At 39.6% G+C, this 23,811-nt stretch overlaps 1 protein-coding gene across 1 annotated transcript; it reads left to right on the forward strand.

The window, feature by feature from the left end:
• Positions 1 to 514: 514 nt before the first annotated feature.
• On the forward strand, positions 515 to 17,857 carry il34 (interleukin 34; the record flags this gene model as incomplete). The annotated part of the gene is made up of 6 exons (XM_079279146.1): positions 515 to 574; positions 10,502 to 10,605; positions 11,752 to 11,829; positions 12,053 to 12,130; positions 14,437 to 14,544; positions 17,624 to 17,857. The coding sequence occupies exons 1-6, from the start codon at positions 529 to 531 to the stop codon at positions 17,855 to 17,857; spliced, it is 648 nt and encodes a 215-aa protein (XP_079135272.1). The 5' UTR covers positions 515 to 528.
• Positions 17,858 to 23,811: the final 5,954 nt, after the last annotated feature.

The following is a 23,811-nucleotide window of genomic DNA, read 5'->3' on the forward strand; positions in this document are numbered from 1 at the left end:
TTTTTCATTTATATAACTGCATGTACAATATTTTTACACTTGAATAAACAATAATCAAATGCAGAGAGTTATTTAACAATATGTTAGGGAGAAGTTAGTTATACAGTCTTACAGTTACAACCGGCCCTTTCAGGGCGACCGTGATGCTGATGTGGCCCAGAGTGGAAATGAGTTTGACACCCCTGCTTTACAGGCTTGAACTCATCAGTGGAATTGACTGCCATTTTTTTTTTCATTTGACTGTTTACATATTTCCTTATCTGGCTCCCTGACTGGTTTTTGTTTCTTGTTTTCAGACTCTCAGCAACAGGGAGCCCGAAGTACAAGAGCCTTGAAATCCAGGATTTGTCTCTGCTGGAATGTTCCAGAGATGCTCAACAGTGCAATGATGACCTGGTAACACAATAACTCATGTGTGTCCCACCGAACACACACACTGAAGAGTTGCAGATATCAGTGTTGTGTGTGTGTGTCCGGCCCCGTGTGTGTGTTTACACACTGTGGAGTCAAGGACTGAAGCTCAAGAGTATGGTCCAACTGTCCACCTCAGTCTACCTGCTGGGAGGCCTTTTGGGTAAGAAACATCCGCACGTGTTTGTGTGTGTGTGTGTGTAGCGGCCCTTGCCACTGCAATTGGTGCTGAGCTGATTTTTTTGAGTTTGTGTCCTAGTATAAAAAACGAAATTGTATGTCTGAGTGTGACCATAATTTGCAGACAGCTAGAAGGTCAGTGTGAATCTGAAAGGTACAACTAAATCCAAAGTTCAGTTGAGGCGAAGATGATTCTTCAATAGTCTGTGTTATTCAAATCAACTTTGTTCTTCGATGGACTGTGTTTGCTTGCTGAGCCATTGCAGAGGGATAGTAAAAAAAAGAGGGACGACTGAAAAGACTAGAAGATACTCCCTCATCATCGTATTGTCCAGTTTATTATTTATTTATATATTTATTGGCATTGATACTTCTGGGCATTTCTGGATAAGTCAATGAACACTTCAATATGACTTGAGTCACATGATGTCCATCTTTAAATAAGTTGCAACTGTAAAGGCAAATGTGGGCCGGCTGAGATTGTGGAAATTCAGTTCTCATGTAAGTTAATGCTTCCCACTAGGCTGGGCTCCCCTCGTGACAATTCACTAGACTAAGGCTACATCCACACTAATATGTTTCCCTTTAAAACTGGAGTTTTAAAACGAAAACGATCTCCACCCACACGGCCGTTTCAGCATCGTTTTCGAAATGATTTCCGTCCATACCAGCAAGCCTGAAAACAAATATTCCATTAAGATTTTATTTGTACAGGGACAGTTCACATTAATCGACAGCACACATTAATAAAAACATGACTGTAAATGTGACAGTGTTAGCTAAAAAAGCTAATTTTCAACCGTTGTCCCTGGGCACGGTGTTAGAAGCCGCTAAAAACATTTAAACATTTAAAAACTGTTTAAAAAGACAACAACACAAAAACAAGCAAACAGAGCTGTGCAATACAATCCTGCAGACACAGGATCAAACATGACAGACAAGCAGGCAGGCAGACAGACAGATAGACAGACAGACAGACAGGCAGACAGGCAGACAGGCAGACAGGCAGACAGGCAGACAGGCAGACAGGCAGACAGGCAGACAGGCAGGCTACATACGGACATGGCAGGCATGAGACTGTTAGTGCTGACACACCTGGTTGTTAATGAGCCAGGCTTTGAGGTTGTGTGTGAAGAACCTGTATGTGGTGCTCTGTCTTATGTGTGATGGGAGAGTGTTCCAGGTGACGGAAGCTGTGACAGAGTATGATAGCTGGCTGAACTTGCTTCTCCTGCCTGGGACCACTAGGTCCCCGCGAGCTGTTGCTCTGGTTAGTCTGCTATTGGTCTTTTGTGTTATGAAAGTGCTCAACGGGGGAGGTGCAAGGCCATTAAGAATTTTAAAGGTTAAGCAGCTGTTATGGAATTTGACAAGACTATCCCAACACAGAAGATGGTATTTGGGCAAGATGTTGCAAATGTGGTAGTGTCTGGGCTTGATGTCAAGTACCTTGATAGCCTGCTTATAGACGGACTGTAGGGGCTTCAGGGTTGTGTTGTGAGTGTGTGACCAGGTGGTTAGACAGTAAGTGATATGAGGGAGGATCATTGCATGAAAGTACAGTTTAGCAGCTTCAGTTGTGAGGTTGTTGCGTATGTATCTGAAATTATGTAGACTAAACTTGACTTTTGCCATTACATGCTTCACTTGTTTTTTGTATGTGAGTGTGGAGTCAAGAATGATCCCCAGATATTTGTAGTTAGGGACCACCTGAAGCTGTTCACCAGATATGTACACAGGATGCTCTGTTGTAATATTATTCACCCTCTTTGAGAAAAACATGCAGACTGTTTTTTTCACATTGAGATGTAAGCAAGAGTCTGACAGCCACTTAGTGACATGGACCATTTCTTCAGTGAGTTTGTCTGCTGCCTGTTTGATGTTGGGTGCATGTACAAAAATGACTGTGTCGTCAGCGTACATCTGTATATCCACCCGTGCACATACTGATGGCAGATCATTAATGTACATGCTGAAAAGAAGAGGACCAAGCACAGAGCCCTGTGGAACACCGACACTGTAATTGAGGATGGGGGATGAAACACCGTTGATCTGTACACACTGCGTTCTATTGTCCAGGTAGGATTTGAACCAGCATAGGGTGTCAGGAGAAAAATTAAATTTGGCCAATTTTGTAATTAATATGGAATGATTTACTGTATCGAAGGCTTTCTTTAGGTCTAGAAACACTGCTCCCACCACTCCCCCTTTATCTAGCTTGGCTTTAACCTGTTCTGTAAAGAAGCAGTTGGCTGTTGCAGTAGAATGCTGGGCTCTAAAGCCAAACTGCATGGGGTGGAGTCTGAAGGGACTGCTATTGAGGTGAGCAATTACTTGTTGTGCTACACACCTCTCGGCTACCTTAGAGAAAGCGGGGAGAATGCTTATTGGCCTGTAGTTATTTACATGGGTTCTATCACCTGCCTTAAAGATGGGTGTAATTATAGCTGGCTTCCAGACCCTAGGGAAAGCATTCTGTTCAAAAGACAGATTAACTAATTTAGTGATGGGATATAACAGTGACTCCTTCATATTCTTAAGAAACATGGTGTCTAGTCCGAATACATCTAAGGCTTTAGAGTTTCTAAGTGAATCTATCACCTTCAGCACATCAGTTTCAGAAATGGGTCTTAGGCTGAAGACTGGTTGAGTAAAGTCTGTGGAGGGGAGAATGGTGGGCCCATTGTTTGCATTCTGTGTGAGAGACTTAACGGTATCTACAAAGTAAGAATTAAAGGCGGTGGCGATCTCCTGCTGGTCACGTGTTAAGTTGCCATTTAAGTTAACCTGGATTTGATCTTCTGAGTTGTCACCAGTTTTCCCTGCCAGCAGCTTAATATTTTTCCAAATTATTTTAGGGTTGCCCTTTGCTTCAGTTAATATTTGGATAAAAAAGTTAGCTTTTGCCTTCCTGATTTCTTTTGTGACCTTGTTTCTAAGCATAACAAATCTGTGTCTATCAACAGTTAGTTTGGAACTGAGGGCTGATTTAAGTGCCCTATCCCGTTCTTTCATGATCTTCCAGATGTCACCCTTTATCCATGGCAGAGATGTTTTTTGCCCATGTTTTGGTTTTGAGACCTTCTGGAATCTACCTTTTATGGACTGGATGGTGGAGATCATGACCTGACTGTCTTCCTCAACATTAAGATTTTTCAGATTATATATCCAATTAATCTCTTTGATAGTGTTCTCAAATTCAGTGATGTTACCCCTAGGTATTCTGGGACGTTGTGGCTTTCTGTTTGTGGTAAAATTAAAACGGTGTTTAGTGAGTTTCCGGGCTATGAGTGTCAGATTGTGATCAGAGAGACCTGTCACCATGTTGAATGATTTAGTGATCCTTTCTGGTTTATTACTGAATACAAGATCAATCTGTGACTGGGTTGTGGAGGTGATCCTAGTAGGGCCTTTGATCAGCTGAGTTAAATCAAAAGCATCAACAACCTGCTTTAAGGGTTTCCTGACGGATTTGTTCTCCCAGTTGATGTTGAAATCACCCATTATTATGACCTCCTTTTCGAGATTACATCCTTTTAGCATAGATTGAATTTGCTCAAAGAAAATGCTTTTGGCAGTGGGTGGACGATAGATTCCAATAAGGGTGAGAGACATTTGGGGAGACAATATCACATTCAAACCAATACATTCAAGATCGTTTTCACATGACTATTCACGTACACTGGGCATGCGGGTGACGGTGTAAGCAGAAAGTAAACTGGTTGCCGGTTGCTTAGTTATAAAAAATATGAGCATGTGGGCTAACGTTACGTGCACTTTGCCTGAGACATGGCTATGTTCGCTTGTCAGCTAATGTTAGCTAGCTTGTCAGCTAATGCTAGCTGACTGAGAAAGCGGAGCTTCATGTCAACACAGCAGCCCTCCATGTCGTTCCTTAAAAAAAGAGACACTAACAACATGAAAACAAAGTGAACTGCTGCTACATTTACAATAATTTTGACAGAACAGAGCAGTATAACGTCAACTTACCTCCATGTCACCGTAACCTCCCGTCTGTGTTTAACGGAGTTGTACCCCAAACCGGACAGTTTTTAGCTAATGTTTCAATACAATTCACTTACAATGTTGATAAAAATGATCGTGTAATGTTTTCAGGTGATTTAATGGTGTTAAACTGAAGTTAAACTTTGTACCTTTCAAACGAAATATTGTTGTAATTATTACAGTTAGGTTTGCCTTTACCAGAGTCGTTAAAACGATGCTAACACCGGTGAATTAGCCGTGCACTGCTATTGGCCTAATCCGTACGGACTTCTATCCTCGTTGTAAACACTGGCTGCTGCTGGTTTTTCGGGGATATTCGCTTGTTCCAGGGTCGCAAAAATGACCATCAATGCTGTCAACACATCCGGGACCGTAGTTCTGTCCTTCACAATAAGATATCACGCTTCAACAACTCCAAATGATGCAATAAAAGCTCCTTAATTTCCGTTTGAGCTGTTTTAGCGTCGCCCGAGCGTTCTTTCTGCTTTCTCTCATCAAAGTCACTTTCCTATAGTATTTAGACATATAAACGTCCATATATATTCATGAAATTTGACACATAGATTATTTGATATGTATGAATTAATATTATTTACGTTTGGTTGGCGATCGCCGAAGAAAATGACAGCGTAATGACCGGAAAGGGCGTCACGACGGAATCGTTCGAGACAGGCCAATAGCAGCTAGCGCCGACCGAGGCAGGCCATCGTTACGTTCGATGAAGCAGATACCGAGAGACAAGTCAAACCGACCAATAGAAACTCCTGATACATTCAGCAACGTATGCCCCGCCCACTACACCCAACTCAGCTTTTGGCTTCAAAACTTTTGGTTCCAAAGCTTTTGGCTTCAAAGCTTTGGTTTCAAAACTTTTGGTTCCATAAGCAAAACTAACAAATAAGCAAAACTAACAAATAAATTATTCTCAGTTAATATATTTGGTTTTAAAACTTTTTTTTTGCTTTTAAAACTTTTTTTTGCTTTTAAAACTCTTTTTTTTGTTTGCGTAATAAAGACACAAATACACCTTCATATTTAGCCTGAATAAAAAAATGCCACACATATTATAGGTGCTAAGGTAAATGTAGGGGAAGAAAGAGTAAAGAGTTATAGGGTGTGTTCATGGATAGACTGGGTAACTGGCTCTGCTGTCTGATTTTGGAATATGCCAAACAAGGCAGTCACCAACCCCTCACCTACAACAGCCTCAGTAGTGTTGATATACTGCAGAGGTTCCAAAGAGGTCATAACTCTTGTCAGCATATTTTCACTGCAGCTGATCCCATGGAAGATATTTTGTGTAATGCAGTGATAAAAGACATACAACTTTAACAGTGTGGCACAGTATATATGTTCTCCATCACACATACAATGTTTACACTGTTGAACCACATGTCTGGGAAAAGACATATTTTGTGAAGGACTGTTGCGCAATTGTGGTAACCGATGCTTTAAACCCCACTATAATTGGATTACGGGTTTCTCTACATTTAAAAAAATGTGGTTGTTGGAGCTATTTATTTGATATTGTAGTTTGTTATGTAATTTATAAGTAGTATTGTTTAATTATTGTAGATGTTTCATATATTGAGATTATTTTTCTCTTTAATAGTAATTTGTTTAGTAATATTATTTTTTGGGTAATTACTGTGGGCACTGCACAGGACAGGAGAGACAGCACGACAGGAGTTTTATTAATTAGTTTGTTTGCTTTATTTAATAAATTCACAAAAATGGAATCCTGCTTGGATATTTCACTCTCTTCTGGCTGCGTAAGGATACCGACCACGGTGCATCAGTGGCGTTTGATTATTCTTTTTTAAGTTTGATTTAGCCGACAAATGGCCACTACAGTGGTCTTTCTACTTTCAGCATCTCCTTTGCAATGTAGAGTGACATGCAGCTTGGTGAACATTAAGTGTACTCACTGTCTGATCTGACATATTATAGATGCAAGTTTACTGCTGTGTGTGTGTTTCAGTGAAAGACTGAACGAATGAGAACATAGAGCTGAACTTCCTTCCAAAGCTTCAGGTGTATGATGCAGTTCTTGAGTTGGAGGTGGAATTGTTTCGTGTTAATATTTTTGTGAGAATGTGGTTGATTTAAGACCCAACTCTGTTTAAGGAGAGAGCAACTTAATTTCAACTCCTGTGACTCAAAGGACACAAGTCAAAGAACTCAGTTCCACAACATCAGTGTGTCAATCTCTTGCTGTTTGATCACCCACCCCGTGTGCCACATGTAGTCATATCCCAGGGGCCAAAGACTTAGACTACCTCCACACTACTACGTTTCTGTTTTGAAAGGCATAACTTGTGCTACATTTATGCCTAGCTAACAGGCTGCACACTGTTAGATGTCAGGGGTGGGAGGATTTGAGTTTCAGGATGTAAAAAGGTGCATTTGTACCTGAATAGATGCTGAGAATGCTGTGGACAGGAGGTGAGTTTATCCTTCAGCCCGTGTTTCTGTTCAGCGATAATTTCCTTTATACAGTATCAATAAACTGAGTAAAAATGGAAAGTGTGCAACCCACTGACCATAATGCAATCAGCTGGCTAGACTTGGAGAAAAACTACATAGTCTGGTCTTATATTTTCATAATAAGAAGTGGTGTTTCCTTTTTCAAAGAAACAAGCACTAACTGTTTCTATAAATTGGCACTAATTTGCTTAAATTACAAATAATTCAATTATCTGGTCACAGTTGAAATTGATAATCCTCTGTCTTGCTAAATTATTGACTTTCTTTACCAGTCACATGTAAAGTTGCTGAAAGTTGTACAGAGAACTAGCAACTTTTTCCACACTAAAATAATATTGAAAGTGTTGCATAATGGCTCAAGCAGCTACTGTAAGTAAAACCTGGGATTGGTACGTGAATAAATAAAACTTTGACCAATTATTTTCTGGGCGGTCTGGCTAAATACATGGGGACATAGATACAGTAGCTGCATTGATATAGATGGATATGAATCAACAAAATAAACACTGGAAAGATTAAATAACTCTCTCAATTCATCTTTAACAAATCATTGTATCCAAAGAAAGGCATCCGTCCTAATTATCAGAAACATTAGCTGCTGGCTTTTCCTCTATAATGTTGACCTTTTTAGGTTTTTTTGTACGCCACATTATTATGTTCGGTTTTAATGTCCAAAAACCTGCAGCAAAGGGCGATATGAAACAGATATAGTTTAATCCCACGGTTGTTCAGTACATCCGTGTGTTCTAGTTTCAGTAAGAAGTCCTTCTCAACTCAGTGAAGACAGTCGAGCCTCCCCAGTTGTATTTCTTGAATACGTTTTAATGCGTTTGAGGGCTGAAAATGTCCGCTCGGCAGAGGCAGCAGATATTGGGATTGTCACCGCCCAACATGTCACGCTAGCCCACTGACCAATCACGTATGGCTAGGCCAGCTAGCAGGCTCTGGCACGTCAAACAATACGCCCAACATTTCAAACTAAAGATCTGATTGGTTGAAGACTATGACAATCAACAATATCGTCCCCATTCACTTAAACTGCACATGGATTCACTTGTGAGTCTGCAGGCCTCGGGCCTCTGTTCTTACCCAGAGACACAGAGGTGAAATCTGATTGGATAAAATCTCTACTTAAAACAAGCTGCACTGGAAGCAGAGCAACTGAGGAAAACAGTAGCTGTGCAATGAGAAAATAATATAATGGGGAAAAGTTTTTATAATACATGTAGTGTATTTATGAAAAATTATAAAATAGCTATAACTTTGTGATTCTTTCTAGGCCAGCAGAGAAGGCCTTGCTGGCCCTGACGGCCCACCACTGGTATATACACTGTAGGCAAATTGATCAGAAAGAATATGTGACGAGCTGTTAAGTGGGACAGATTATCTCCAGTTTGAATCCTTGCAAATTTATCTTATACTTGGAAGCTGTCTGGATGGTTGGAGGATCTATTATACCTATACATGCATGACTTTGTTCTGCTCTTCCTTTTTAAACTTGTGTCAGAAAATCTAAACAATAAGCTCTGGCTGAAGAATGGTCTTCTGTAGAGACAATGAAGAAAGATGGGTTGCAGAAGACAACTGACATCTCTTAATGGCACACATGTCATCAATGTGTGAAGTGTTAGGGTCAGTGTATCCTGGCAGTCTTGTTACACAAAGAGTCAATGATTTATGGCTTTTTACAAGAGTGAAGCCGTACAAAAATGACTCAAATCCAAATGAACCGATTCAATTATTTCATGTAGGACTTCAGAATGTGTCTATCTACTTGAATATCTACACTCACCTTGTTTGATCTGTCTGTCTGTCAATAGTCCCTTTCAGACAGCCTGTTCTATATGAAAGGTATGGAGCCGAAATTGGGGGCCTGAGTTATTCCGGCACGGCGGAATGGCAAAATCTCTGTATGAAAAGAGCCTATATGTCTGTCTGTCTGTCTTATTGTCCATCCGTCTGCGTGCTAAAAGGGCCAAAATATTGAAACATCTACACAAACTGTAATCAGATTTCTTCTTTTACAAGAAACCCATCTCACAGAGGCCCCGATGGATTGGCCAGACCTATCATTACACTTATAATTCCAAAACACGAGATGCTTTTATCCTGCTAAGCAAAAACACATCACACTCTCACAAATCAACTGTAACTAATCCGGATGGGAGTTTCATTACCATCAACAGCAGCATTGAAAAAGACAGTGTAACAGTACCTATGTCATTCTAATAAAGACATTTCTGTATTTTCTTTCACACTTTTAAGAATTAGCCAACTTCCCAAATTCCCATATTAAAAGGTACTTTGAATTAAACCCAGACATGAATCGCTCCTCCATTTAAACCTCCCATAAGCCTCTCCTCATCTACAACTAGACAATATGTCAGAATGTGGACTGAAAGATAACTGGAGACTACACAACCCAGACAATCGAGACATTTCTTACTACTCCTCATACCACAAAACATCCCCCTCTTATGCATAGAGCCACAGAATCCATCATCCCCTGTTTCATTATTTCTGACCATATCACTTTCACCCTTACTAACAGGAATTCACCCACACACCGTACCCAGATGGCACTTGGATTTCATACAGTATTTCGAAAAGGAATGTGTATCCTTCCTAGAAACCAACAGCACCGCTGACATAAGCAAAAGCACTCTGAGAAGCAAAAGTAGTTCTAAGAGGTATAATAATAGCATATTCCACAAACAAACACAAAAGAAGAAAGAGCAAGAGAACATTTTCTACAGCAGGATGGAAAGAGACTGGATACACTAGCCTCTCAAAGGCCCACAGACATGTTTCACAAAGAATTACTCAAAATCACAACTTTCTATTCAATTCTAAATTGGTGTGTCAGTAGCCTGGTCTACCTAATTGAAGTAATGCAAGATGTTACTCTTTGTCTTTGTTAGATTGACACAAAAATGACAGTTCAAAATAATCACTTGGTTGATTGATTTGCTGGTTGAGTCAATAACAATGGCGGTTTGACACACTGTATCTTTTACTTGGACATTTTGATAGAAGCTAAAAGACAGCGGGTATGAATGTCTTCATTGGAAACATGAGCATTTGTCATTTTTATCAAAACAAGCAACCTCCTGTTAATAATGTCTCGAAAAATAAAGGCAATGGCTGTTTGTTAAGAAAACTTGTGTTTATGTACAATAGCAAAGGCAGAAGTAGTGTTAGGTTATTTAAACCTTAGAGAAGAGGACAGAGTGTTGCAGAGGGTTGAGGGAATTAGTCAGATCATAATTCTGTTCATGAAAGAACAAGGGAATAATGAGGCAGACAACAGGTAGTGTGCTTCCTTCCCTCGTTTCTGGCAGACTTTATACTTTGACTGTATTTTTTAACCAACCGGGACAATCGGGACATCTCATCTTCTGTTTTCTGGTTTCTGTAGGCCTGTTTCTGCTATCACCTGTTCTGATGGCCCCGACACCAGCCAGCATGTGCACACCCTTGAGGACGCTAAACAACAGCCTCGGCCACAGGCGACGGTACATGGTGAGAGAACAATGGCATGGTTGCAAGTATGTCTCAATCGTTTTGGAAGCAAGCAAGCAAATGTCACCCTTAAATAAACACATTCTAAATATCGCCATCTGGGTATGAAGCTTGTGTATTCTTGGGTCATTTTTAGAAGCTTTGTCCACTTCTACTGAAGTTGGGGATTTCCCGCCTTTCCCAAAATGACTTTTGACGGACTCCAGCCAACTGGACATATGGAGGAGACAACAATAATAAGAAAAGAAATAAACAGCAAGAAATTCTCCACAAAATAAAAATTTAAACCTTGTTTTCTGTACCAATGAAACTTAAAGGGGCACTCTCATCAATTCAGTAAAATTCCGTAAATTCCTGACTTTTAGTTCAGGAATTTAGGACAGGCGCCATAAACACTTATTCCTACAGTTCCCATAATGCAACTCGACAGTGTTGTGTATTTTGTCTACCCTCTCTACCTGGTAAACTCCCACTTCTGTAGTTTGTAGTCCACAAGCCCAATTTGATGACCCGGATGACATCACTATGATATCAGTTGCTCCACCAGAGTGGCAGAAGACAGTATAGAAACGTTTTCAGAGAGTAGTATAAAGAAACTGACCTTGTTGTGGAAAATTGGTAGAGTGGCGCTTTAAATTGTCATTTCAGGTTGATAATTGTCCTAAACAATTAAACCGGGGCACACAATGGATCTGTACTTTACCTTTATCCATCATGCACAATATCTTGGATGCTGTTTATTAAACTGACTTGTATGTGGAGCATGTGAGACAAGAAACATTGCATTATAGTATGTTGGTGTCATATTAATTCATGTGGAACCCATTAGTGATTGGCCCAGATGGGTCATTATTGTGATTAATCAAAAACCGATGTTGAATACACTTATTGTAAGTCGCTTTGGATAAAAGCGTCTGCTAAATGACTGTAATGTAATGACTTGGTTATTAATAGAACATGGCACATGTTTGGCTTATTACGCTGATTCAACGGTTTTTATTTGTGTGTGATTTCGTGAGAAGTTGTTTAAATGTGCTATTTTTGATAGTAAATGTCATAGTCAATTCATGAAAGACAAACAAGGTTTAAAACTATCTGAGTTATGAAATGTATATAATTTTCTCTCTCTCTCTTTTTGCATTACAGAAGCACAACTTCCCCATCAACTACACCATTAGGGTTCATCATAAGGAAATCTTTAAACTGTCAGACATCAACAGAATGGTAAATATATGACAATATATATACGGTAATATATAATATGGCATAACCATAATTTACTTGTGTCTTCCCTTTCTATATATACACAGTTTAGTGCTAAATGCTGATAAAACAAAATCTAAATAAATTGTAAAAATGTGTTCTTTAACATTCTTCTTTTTGTCGCAGATTCACATAATCTGATAAACCTATTGATGACATTTCTCTCCTCTGCTCAACACATCAGAGGTTACAGGTGAAGGGGTTGGATGAGCTGGTTCTCCAGAGGTTGTGGTTCCAGGTCAACCAAGGCGTGTTAAAAAAGGTAGGAATATTGTAAAAACTATTTGGTCCAAAAACACAGATTTTTGTCCCATGTGTAAACAGTTTATGTAATTTATTAAAAATCAGTGCTCTTTTCCTTCTCTCCAAACAGCCTGAACAACCCTGAGCTGTCAAAAATGATTTCACACTGCAGTTTATATTAAGTGTGGTCATTCATTATTTTAAAACAAAACATATGTGTTGTCAATGGCAGATGTTTCTTCTATTTAGTGTGCTATAAAAAAGTTTATTTAATTAAATTGGTTGATGGTCATAAAATGCTAACAGTTGAAGCATGGCCATAATGCTTCACGGCACAAATGACACACTGTTCGGTTAGAAAAAGGTCCACAGTTGTTCAGTCACAACTAATTTCTTGACTTGTGTCCTTGTACTTTTTCCACACTGAGGTACAATGCAGTTTTGAGTTGAATCATAAGGCTAAACCTTCGACAATCAGTCAATAAAGATCATAATTTTAAAATCGCATGTCAGTAATCGACTGATTAAGGGAACAGGCACATGCTATCCAGGGCCAGGAGTTTCAAGTACTGCTTCAGCACCCACACATTTTGCCTTCAGGCACAATAGTGCCGCTCACCTGAGCTGCTGACAAAGTCAGACAGGTTGAATTAGTGGGATGAGGTCCTTCTGCTCTCTCCACTCTGTTGTTGGTGTCTCCAAAAGGGCCATGGGGCTTGAACCTATGTAATCCTTAGAATTAAGTGGGAACTGACTGCAAATAAGCACCAAAGGAGTTGGTTTAGCTGTGTTTGGTGTTGGTCTCTCTCGCCTACTCTTGTTCTGTTGGGTTCTCTCTCTCTCTGCGGCTTTGTCCCAACTTGCAGCCATGAACACTGGCAGTAAGTGTGCTTTCACATGTAAGTGAGTACCACTTACAAAAATGGCAACAGCCTTAAGCCACACTTCAATCACACTTAACCTAATACTGAGCGGTAATCAAAGCTAAGTAAGTCACTCAATCCATCACAGTCTACTGCGTCACACCAGTATAGCAGTTGATGGCAATGGAGGTGGTTTGCCGAACATTAATCAACAAAAAAGTGGATTTCATCAGATTCATCTCATGTTGTCAGTACAATGATACCAATTGTGGGCGACTGTGACTCAGGGTCGTCCTTCAATCAGAGCATCGGTAGTTTGATCCCCGGCTCCACTAGTCCATGTCGCTGTGTCCTTGGGCAAGACACTTAACCCCAAAAATTGCTCCTGTAGCTGTGTCTACGTGTGTGAATGTAGTATGAATGATAGATAGTCCTGGTGGGCAGGTGGCACCTTGCATGGCGGCCCCTGTCATCAGTGTATGAATGGGTGTGAATGATGACATGCAGTGTTATAGCGCTTTGAGTGGTCGGAAGACTAGAAACGCGCCGTACAATTCCATTTCATTTTAGGTAATTTTTTGTTTCTCACTTATTTGTCCTGCATCTTAAAATGTTGATCATATTTTAGATGAATTTGGATTAAAATTCTGATCTTGAGTGAAGAGCCACCAATTTGCATGAGTGACATGACCTCAGTTAATTACTAGGTTGGCCTTTTAGGAGATTTGACAACTGTGCTTACATTTTGCCTGCTGGGCAACAGCTCCTACGAGGCAGGTGGAGGTGGTAGCGGGTCCGGGTAGTAGATCGCTTCTGGCTTTGGCCATCAGTTTAGGATATATATATATATCTAGACATACATACATACAAAGATACATATATATATATATATATATATATATATATATATATATACATATACACATATATATATACGTCTGTCTGTCTGTCTGTGTATATATGTGTATATATGTGTGTGTATATATGTGTATATATGTGTGTATATATGTGTATATATGTGTGTGTGTGTGTATATATATATATATATATATATATATATATATATATATATATATATATATATATATATATATATATATTTGAAAGTGAAGGTACAGATTCCACTTGTAAAACATTCCAAAAGAATATAACAAACGCTACCTCCTCTCAGGTGTGTCACGTCAGTGGCTAATTCGAGGACGGCTCTTTTTTACTACTTCTTTTTGTACTATGCACGTTCTATTCGTTTAGAATTTTGTAGGATTTAAATACTTTCCTTGCGCAAATATGAATTGTGAATTGAATTCCAATCCTTTCACTGATGTTTTACTAACACATGCTGTGTTGTCTATGTTCAAGGAGTCAAAGATCTGAATGGAGAAGATAGTTGAGCGTGTTGTCTGCGGTCTTTACGTTTGAGAGCATCTTTTTGTCTTAAACTAAAGATATATTGAAATTTCAGATCATCCGGGTTATGCCAGAGAGACATCCTTCACGTCCATACACCACTGAGGTGGAAAGACGCTTCAGGGATGCAGAGGGTGTCTTTGTACAGTCCCATCCCGCTGAGGTAAGCTTAAGTTAACGTATCTGTACCACAGCTGTATTTAGATCCTCTTCAAATGAAGTAATTCAGTTAGTCAGTGAATTTCCCTCTGACTGTAGGGGTCAGAGGATGGGAGATGGATGTCACATTTATCAACATAGGGAATGAATGTCCTTATGATTATACAATTAAATGTGGCTTCTAGTTAAGCTCCAACAAGATTTCATTGAAGGGGAATTTGGTACACTCAGTGATTTAGTGATGTGCATATGAGGAATATTTAGCAGGGTATTGAGTACTTTGGCAGTTTGTGTAACGGGTGTTGTAAGGACCCAGGAGCAGTACAACGAACACCATGGATAGTTCGACTCAAAACTTTATTTTCTTCGACACACACAACAGGGAGAATATTTACAGGAAACCAGCGGCAGGTTCTCGTGGTCAGGGACAGAAGGCTGAGTGAGGCACGGTAGTCCAAAACAGGCAGGGTCGGTACCGGGGAATCAGTCCAAGGGGGTACGCCGGAAAGTCTTGCATGGACACAGCAATCGATGTGGCAGTGAGTGTGTGTGAGGCAGGGGTTTAAATAGTGGAGGAGGCAGAGTGAGCAGGTGAGAGTAATGAGCTGATGAGGTGAGTGTGACTAGCAGGTCCACTGAATGAATTGATTAGGTGAGTGAGCGGTGGAAAAAACTGGACAGTAGTGGCAGAGCTGTGACAGTTTGATAACATTTATTTAATCTGTGCTGGAATTTTATCACAAACCTGATATTCCGGTCCAGTGTATTCAGTTGTAACATGTGTCCTCGTCGACCTGTGTGATATATTGTTGGCCCAATTGTAGCAGCGATTAAAATAAAAAAAAAAACACTTTATAGGCCAATAGTTCCCAAAGTGGGGTCCGGGAATCCCAGGGATCTTTGAAAGGGTTCCAGGGGGTCCCCAGCAAAAATGATTTTCGCTATAATTCCATCCATAAGTAAAACAATGACAGAATGTCTCTATTTTGGCCATGGATTCCATACACTTTCTGGAATAACACAACTAAAAGCAAAACATAGGGGGGCCTTGGGACAAACTATTATCAAATTGGGGTCTGTGATCTAATTTGTGTCAGTTTAGAAGTCCTTGACATGAAAACGTTTGGGAACCACTGTTCTAGATCACTATACCGTTGACCCATCCTCCCCACAGAGCCCTGTGGCTGCTGTTGAAGTAGACTGTGAGTCTAAAGTCAGCAGACAGCAAGTCTGGACAGATCACAGCCAGATCAAAAGTTGTGATATTTGTCTGGTTTGTTCTTACTTCAGTCTCAATATTATTGAATGCAGACAGAAGGATTCACAAATGTAGTTTATATCTAAGTGAACTTCTCCACAAAAATATTTTTTAACAACAAACCCTACGCCCCTTTCTCAAGAAGATAAAAGCAAGAAGAAGTAAGACAAAACGCTCTCCTTCTCGTTGATGCTGAACTCCTGCTGGCCAGGAATGTGGGGAGAGAGAGCAGTTCTTACCGTCTGCAGGCTCGAAGGCCCACTAAGAGCCAAAATATCTCCACATGAGAGGACATCCAGAACCTGAAGGAGCCTCTTCTTTTCTATGATTTAGCCTTGCTGCTCCAACCTGCGATGCACCAACGTGCTGAAGATTTGTTCCAACAACTATTGAGAGGAAGAGACTTTAAAAGAAAAGACTGTGAAATGAAAGACATTTTGAAACTGGCAAACATGCCATAATGACATGAGAGAGAAAGATGGAGACGAGGAAAAATGGTTCAAGTCAAACCTCCCCGAAGAAGACAACCAAGTCCGAAGATTTAAGAGAAAGCCGAACCAACTGCCCAGATCGAGAGATGGAAGAATGTGATTTCAACAAACTACCTATATTATAATATTATAACTGATTTATTAATGATTTTTTTATTAGTTATTATTTATCAAAACTGCTACAAGCAATAACGCTACACTATACTAACATTGCAACTGCTCCATCGATACTCAAACGGCAAAAATGAATAAATACGGCAGTGACATTTCTTTTTGTCCCACAGCACACAGAGTTTTTATGTACAAAGATGAGGTGCTCGAGCTCTGGGTGCCCACAGACGGCTACAATTTATTTTCTGATTCAACAAAGTCAGGATGGAAGTGACGGCAGGAGGAGAATCTTGCTTTCACAGCACAGTGTCACACAAATTTCTCGCTGGAGTTGAAATATTTCAACACGATACGCGATTGACAAAACTTTTGTGTATTCGCCTCATTAGCTTAATAAGTTGTAGAATGTTAAGTTGGCGGATTCTATTGATTTTCAATGAACTCAGATCAAACTGTGAAACTATCAATGCTAATCAAATGTGAATCACAGTTGTGTTGCTGTGTGGTCTATTTCTCACTTCAAATGTTTTCAGAAAACATATTTTCGTGTACAGTTTAGCTGTTAAGTTTGCTTTGTATTAGGCTCAGAAATGGGGGTTTCACTTCAAGGAATTGAAATCATTTTTAGATAAGAGAAGCAGTGGAGTTAGCTTCAATGAATGACGTCACACTTCATGACCGCCTTTACTTAACATACTCACTTTGATTGTCAGACATGGACCGGCCTGTTTTGGCGAATTTAACAGTTGGACACTGTCACCATATTGACGATTAAGATGACTATGCGACCAAATAAGAGCATACATAAGAACAACCAAATATCCACAATGTTGTGAACTCACATGTCATATGATTTAGGTCCTGCTTGGTTGAATGCACGTTGTGAGCACCCACAGCCTGAAGGGACAGACTAAGGCTAAAGAAGTCACAAGTTACACTTTCAAATATTATGGATTTGTAAATGGTTGTAAGATGGAGAAAAAAAGTGATTCGCAGCTCAGTTAAGTTTTTGTGCTTTTTCTTCTATTTCCCATCAATGAACCACCATACTTATCACATTTTGAAAGGCTCACAGTGAATGTTTTTTTCACGCTGCTGTTGATTCATTTCCTCTGAGATATTGACATTTATAGATGCAAGGCGCCTCATGGATCATGGATTTAGCTTACTCGGCCGCCTCTCACTCGTTCGTTTTTCTGTGTGTGTTTTTCGTATGTTTCCAGGTGTTCCAGCAGGAGCTTCCAGAGACTATCCAGGACACTTGGGATCATTTAACAGAAGAGCCTGACAGAGTGCCAGAGTCCAGCTGGCGATTTGCTTCACCAAAGTCTCTCCTGGATAACTTCTGCCACACCATGCACTGCCTCTTCAGCGAGTGCTTTGCCAGCACAGAAGCACCGCGGGACTGTGAGTATAACAAAGGAAACCCTCTGGTGAAACTGCAGGCTATAACTTAAGATTTAGAATAGAAAACGTACTATAATAACAGAGACTAACACACCAGCAGTGCAGGCTGTGTAAAGAACAATTTAAAGCAAAGAATAGCAATTCTAAACTCCCCTGGCAGGACATTCTAGTATGTTGGAGTCCTGATGTCAAAGGGTCCATCAACATTTGTTTTTCATCTCAATGTTGGGTCAGCCATTGGCCAAGACACTGTGTGGAGCAAACATGTTGTAGTGGGTGTCATTTCTGCATGCCACATGCCACAACCAAATGTAGTGTGAGATTAGATTTGACAAAAACAGAATATTCAATTCAATTCAATTCATTTTTGTATAGCCCAAAATCACAAATTAGCCTCAGAGGGCTTTACAATATGTACACATTTGACATCCTCTTGTCCCGGGACCCTCACATCAGAACAGGAAAAACTCCCCAAAAAACCCCTTTAACGGGGAGGAAAGAGGAAGAAACCTGTGGGAGAGCAATAGAGGAGGGATCCCTCTCCCAGGATGGACAGAAGTGCAATGATGTCATGTGTGGAACAGGATAGTGAATTACAACACATTCAATGTAATTACAGCACATTCAATGTATGACACAACCACGACAGGAGGCAACACCTGGTCCAGGTAAACCCGGATACACAGGAACCTGTGAGGCGAGAAAGCACAGACTCTGGTGAAGAAGCAGGTCAATAATGTGCATTAATGGTATCGGTAATATGAAATAGTAATGTGAGTAATAATAAAAGTGATATTAGCAGTTGGAGTCAGCAGGGCCATGGTAGGAAGAAGGACCAGGGTCCAGATGAAACCATGCTCCATGGAAACCTGTGAGGAGAGGAAGCACAAGGACTCCGGGGAAGAGACAAAATCAGTACTGTGCATTAATGGTGTCGGTAATAGGATTAATAATGTTAATCATGAAGATCGTAGTAGGTGTCAGCAGGGCCATGGCTGGTTGAAGAATACTATTAGCCTAACTATGGAGGATGTTGAGTATGTGTCCACCTTTGCTCTCAGCAAGCTCAAGATGTAGAACTTTATTTGTCCGAAATTACCTGACTTCACCTACTTGAGTCTTTCTATTTTCTGCTACTTTGTAGCTCTACTCCACTACTCTCAGTGGCAAATATTGTACATTTTACTCCAATGCATTCATCTAACAGTTTTTGTTACTTTGCAAATTCAGATTAATACAAAATGCAATCAATATGTATATTAGGATGTTATTATATCAATACAGCTTTCTTGGTTGGTTCACTATAGTTACCCAGCAATATGTGAAGTAATCTACTGTAAATAATAAGTGATGGGTATATGCAGTGGCCAAATATTCAAGATAAATACAACCAAATGAAAGCAGAAGCAATACAAATATTCGTCTTAGAAAACAACAATAAAGAGGTTTCATTTTGCACAGGTGTTAGATTGCATGTGTGTTTGTGTTCGTTATTTATTTAGTCTTATGGCCTCGGGAAAAAGTTGTTCCTTTGTCTGCTGGTGGTATTTTTATGTGTACTTTGCTTGCACATAAAAAAGTAGGGCGTCTGTGTATGTTTTGGAAATTAAACCATATAATAACATGCTACAGTGGTCCGAGTCTCTGTGGTTTAGGCACCATCTTGTGAACACCACCAATATTGTGTAGTTTATCAAGCACAGCTGCAACTACTTTCACTGTAACTCCTCAACAATTTAAAACCTGACAATGAATTTGAACTTAAGTTGAGTAGCTCTGAGTTGCCCCAGGTTAATATCCATAAAAATTGCCCGTTAAACATATGCCGAAATAAAAAGGAATATTTATTAGAGTGACTCAAGTTTCCCTTCTTGTCTACTTTTCAGACTGCAGTGTTTCCCATTGGAGGAAAGGCAGATAGACGGACTTGCACACCAAAAGCTGAGAAGAGGCCAGCTGTGTGAAGTTCTCACCGTTGATACTGATGATGGGGGATTGGTATCATCATATCCCTTGAGAGGGGTAAAAGGACAATCCACACGGAAACAAGAACATTCAGGTCTGATTTGTGGACATCAACAAGTCTTTGCCAAATCTATCTAATATGATGAAGACACAAACACTCTCCATCAGACAAAGCAGACTGATATTGTATGTCCAGCAACGATATTAATGGCGATTTCATGAACCTTCCAATCCTCTGTCTCAAAGGAAGCCTTAAGTATTTTTTTCTTGATGGCAGTCCAGCTTGATGCTTTGATACTTGGGTTTCACGTTTTGGAAGAGATTTGTTTGTGTTCACATGTATAGACGACGCTGATCACTGTGGCTTTGCCAAATCTCTGCCCAAAAAGCCTGCGATGTGCTCCGTTGGACCAGTGAGGTTCACCTCAGAAACCAACAAGAAGCAGGAAGAGAAGACTACACATTGTAGTGCTATTATATTGAGAAACCTGTGCTGACTTGTACCATAGCCAGACGCCTCTTTTAGCTAAAGCAATGTACATGGACTGAACTTCAAACCTACAGGCATACTTTTACTACTGTTTAATTATTCAGTGAAACAAGACAAGGCATGTGAGACCAAACATACATTGGGTGACATGGCAGGATTAAAACATGCATTGGGTGCAGTGTAAAAGTAAAAGCAAAGGTCCGATCCCAGGGTGTGGGGTGTGTGTATTGCAGAAGGTATACCGGGCAGTCTATTTTGAAATTTGTTGTTGTTTTGCATTGTGGAAAGGTTTTCAGTCCCTTAGCCACTACTGTTTTCTCTTCCCTCTTCAGTTGTTGACAATGCATTTCTTACCTGCAGCTTACAGTTAAAGCATCATTATCTAGATCTGTGCTGTTGGCCCAAATTGCATACATCCAAAAGCTGTCAAAACAAGTTGGTTCATGTTTGCCCCATTTCATGCATCTCTCTCCGTCCAAGTCATGCATTTTTATACTTACCGTTCAAATCTTAAAGGATGACCAACAGCATTTCAAATATGAAGCGTCCTCACAGTCCCACTTCTTTGTAGTTTATACTCAGGCCCCAAATCTATTTATTCTCTAAATACAGTTATTCTCTTAATAAATACATTTGTCTTAAATAGTTAAATAATCGAGAAAAAAATAAGTACAGTTCGATGTTTGTTACATTTTGCCACAGAAAACTAAATTGGCATCCAAGGATGGTTTGAAGGATTTTCAGTTGCTCCTTTCAGAATTTCAGCTCTGAACATGCTAGAAAAGAAAGCTGTTAAAGTGCAACCTGAAACTCAACATCCAAATCTTTTACACTTCCAACTAAAAGATTTTACTTCAACTCAAATCAGTTTCTTCCGTCTTTGTTTTCTGTATGAGATTGCCTCTCAGGTTGTGTCGGCTTTACTGTTTTATTTCTTTCCACTCGAGGCCATCTTGTTGCTATTAAATGAAATGTATTAAATTGTCAGGTTTTGAGGAATACAATATATTCATACATATATAGATCATACTTTCGTTTAAGTCTGGTTCAATGCCTGCAAATCCTGACTTGCTGGTTTAGTCAGTTTATAGTGTACCAATTCATTATCCCTTCATTACTTTGGGCCAAATGTGTTTATTGTGATATATATTTCCAAAGCAGTTGTTACCATCGTTGTTTTCAAAAACACACTTATTTAAAATCCTGTGCAATTTGATTTTATTTTCTCTTTCAACATTAAAGAGTACACTCGCACTCATTATTTCTGTGTTAAGAAATGAAGTGACATAGTAACTACATAAAAATGGTCTAAAATCCCTCCAAAATACTATTAAGACGACAAGAACTTTAACACCATAGAAAATTCATGATGTGATTTGGGATCTTAAATTCTTAAAATTAGATTTTCGTTTGGATGGCAAGCACTTCTGTTCGGAAAACTGCTCAGAAATTCCATTTACGGTAACTACTATGCTGTAAGATTTTGGTGTTAACCACAAATGAAATATACAAAGTAACAACAATTGTAATTTGCATTACATGAAATGGCACCTACACTACACAATTTAAATAAGTAAAGTGGTGTTTCACTTATAATCTTCAGGTATTTGTTGCATCGAAAGTCTTCCAAGGCTCTTTGTGTCACTCTTCAGGGGGAGAATGTTTACTGATTATGTTACACAGCAATTGCTTGAGTCGGGTCTGAAAGGAACTTTAATGAGAACAGCTTTAATTATGTAAATTAATGCTACTTATTGGTATATTGCTCTAAATGCAGCCAATGTGTTTTTATTGTATTTAATCACATATAACTGTATGGTTGTCTGTTTGTAAACATAAGAGGTGTATTCAAAAATCCCTTATTGTGAACATAAAGGGCTATTTCCCAAAGCTGACTGCAACAACATGATAAATGCAAACACATGGATGGTTGTTGTCTGTGGTTTTTTTATACACAAGATATTGAATTTATTTATTTTGTTTGAATGTATTATGCTATGTGACAATACTATAATGAAATAAAGAAATATTAAATAGCTATTTTTATCAACCCTGTGTGTAGTGTCCAGTGATTATTAAAGTGATAGTCCTTAAATACGCTGACATTATTATTTCAATGTGTCCAATTGTTTTGCATAATAAAATGCAGGTCTTTAAATCTTGTGTTGGTCAAATTATTTCTCTCAAACCTACATACGGTATATGTATGTTGACCAGGCACGTGCACAGATATTTTGGGGGGCAGGTGCTCAAGCAAAAAAAAGGGCACCCATCGCCAAAATTATACATGAAATTAAAATAATGATAAATAAATGAATAACACAGTTGGATATTTTCAACGTATATATTTATTTTTGTTAACGCAACCAATACTAACTCAAATTATCAAATTGAATAAATAAATGAATAATAGGCAAAAACAAGGACAGACAAAAACAAAGACAAAACAAAGACGGGCTGATGGCTACAATTTCGCTGGTACTTGTGACTTGGTAAAGGTTCATTCATTCAAGGCCATATTGTATAACCAAATAATATGTTAAATAATAAAAAAAATATTCTAACTTAAAACTCTGCTCTGAATAAATTAAAGGATCTTCACAGGAGCATCCTCCTTGGTGCCATCTCTTGGAAGATTTGTATTACTTCACTGTGATTTATTTCAATGTCTTGCTCAATGGCAAGCAGGAGAAGGTCGGAGAGTCTTTCTTCCCCACAGAGACTCCTGAGCCTGGTCTTTATTATCTTCAGTTTTGAAAAGGATCTTTCCACTGAAGCTGTTGTCACTGGCAGTGTTGCATAGCTCCTTACCATCTTCACAAATGTTGGAAAGATGAGCTGGCCAGTGTTCTCTTCAACAATGGCAAGGATTTTTTGCAGGTTCTTCGAGGGAAAGATGGAGTGGAACACCTTTAGCTCTGTCTTCAGCTGGTCCTCATTTTCCTCATAGAAGTCACAAAGAACATGGAAAGCTTCCTCTGCCTCTGGGTTTGGGGTGCTTGTCCAGTTGGCACACACTGTTAGAGAGTGGAAGGACCGTATGATTGTACCAGTTGGACTTCCAGTGATGCTCCCATGGAATCTCCTGTTGAGCTCTGCAGTCAGGGTATCAATAAATGTGTAGTACACATTCAACCTGTAGTATGACTCCACAGAGTCAATCTCATCACTCACTTGCGATGCAGTTGTGCTGTGTTGGAAACGCACTGGCACTTTCCGTTTCCTCTCCTGACCAGGCACAACAGTAGGTAAAGGAATGTTGAGAGCCTCTGCCTTCTCTGATGCACCTTGAAATATCTCGGCAAACTTCTCCTCAGACCTCAATGCTTGTATTGTGTGAATTACACCATCAATTAGGTTGTAGGCTGTGGAGTGGTCCAGGCTTTCTTCTTGCAGAGCATTTGATGCAAGAGCAGTGACTTCAAATGCTGGGGTGGTGATTTCCATGCAGAGAATGAATGCGAAGTTAATCGCATTTTTGTACATTTTTGCATCCCCTAGGGCCAGGTCAGGTGGATGTCTTTCGCAGATCTCATTGAGGAGCATCAT

The sequence above is a fragment of the Melanostigma gelatinosum genome (assembly GCF_949748355.1).
Source record: "Melanostigma gelatinosum genome assembly, chromosome: 1".
Lineage (NCBI taxonomy): Eukaryota > Metazoa > Chordata > Actinopteri > Perciformes > Zoarcidae > Melanostigma > Melanostigma gelatinosum.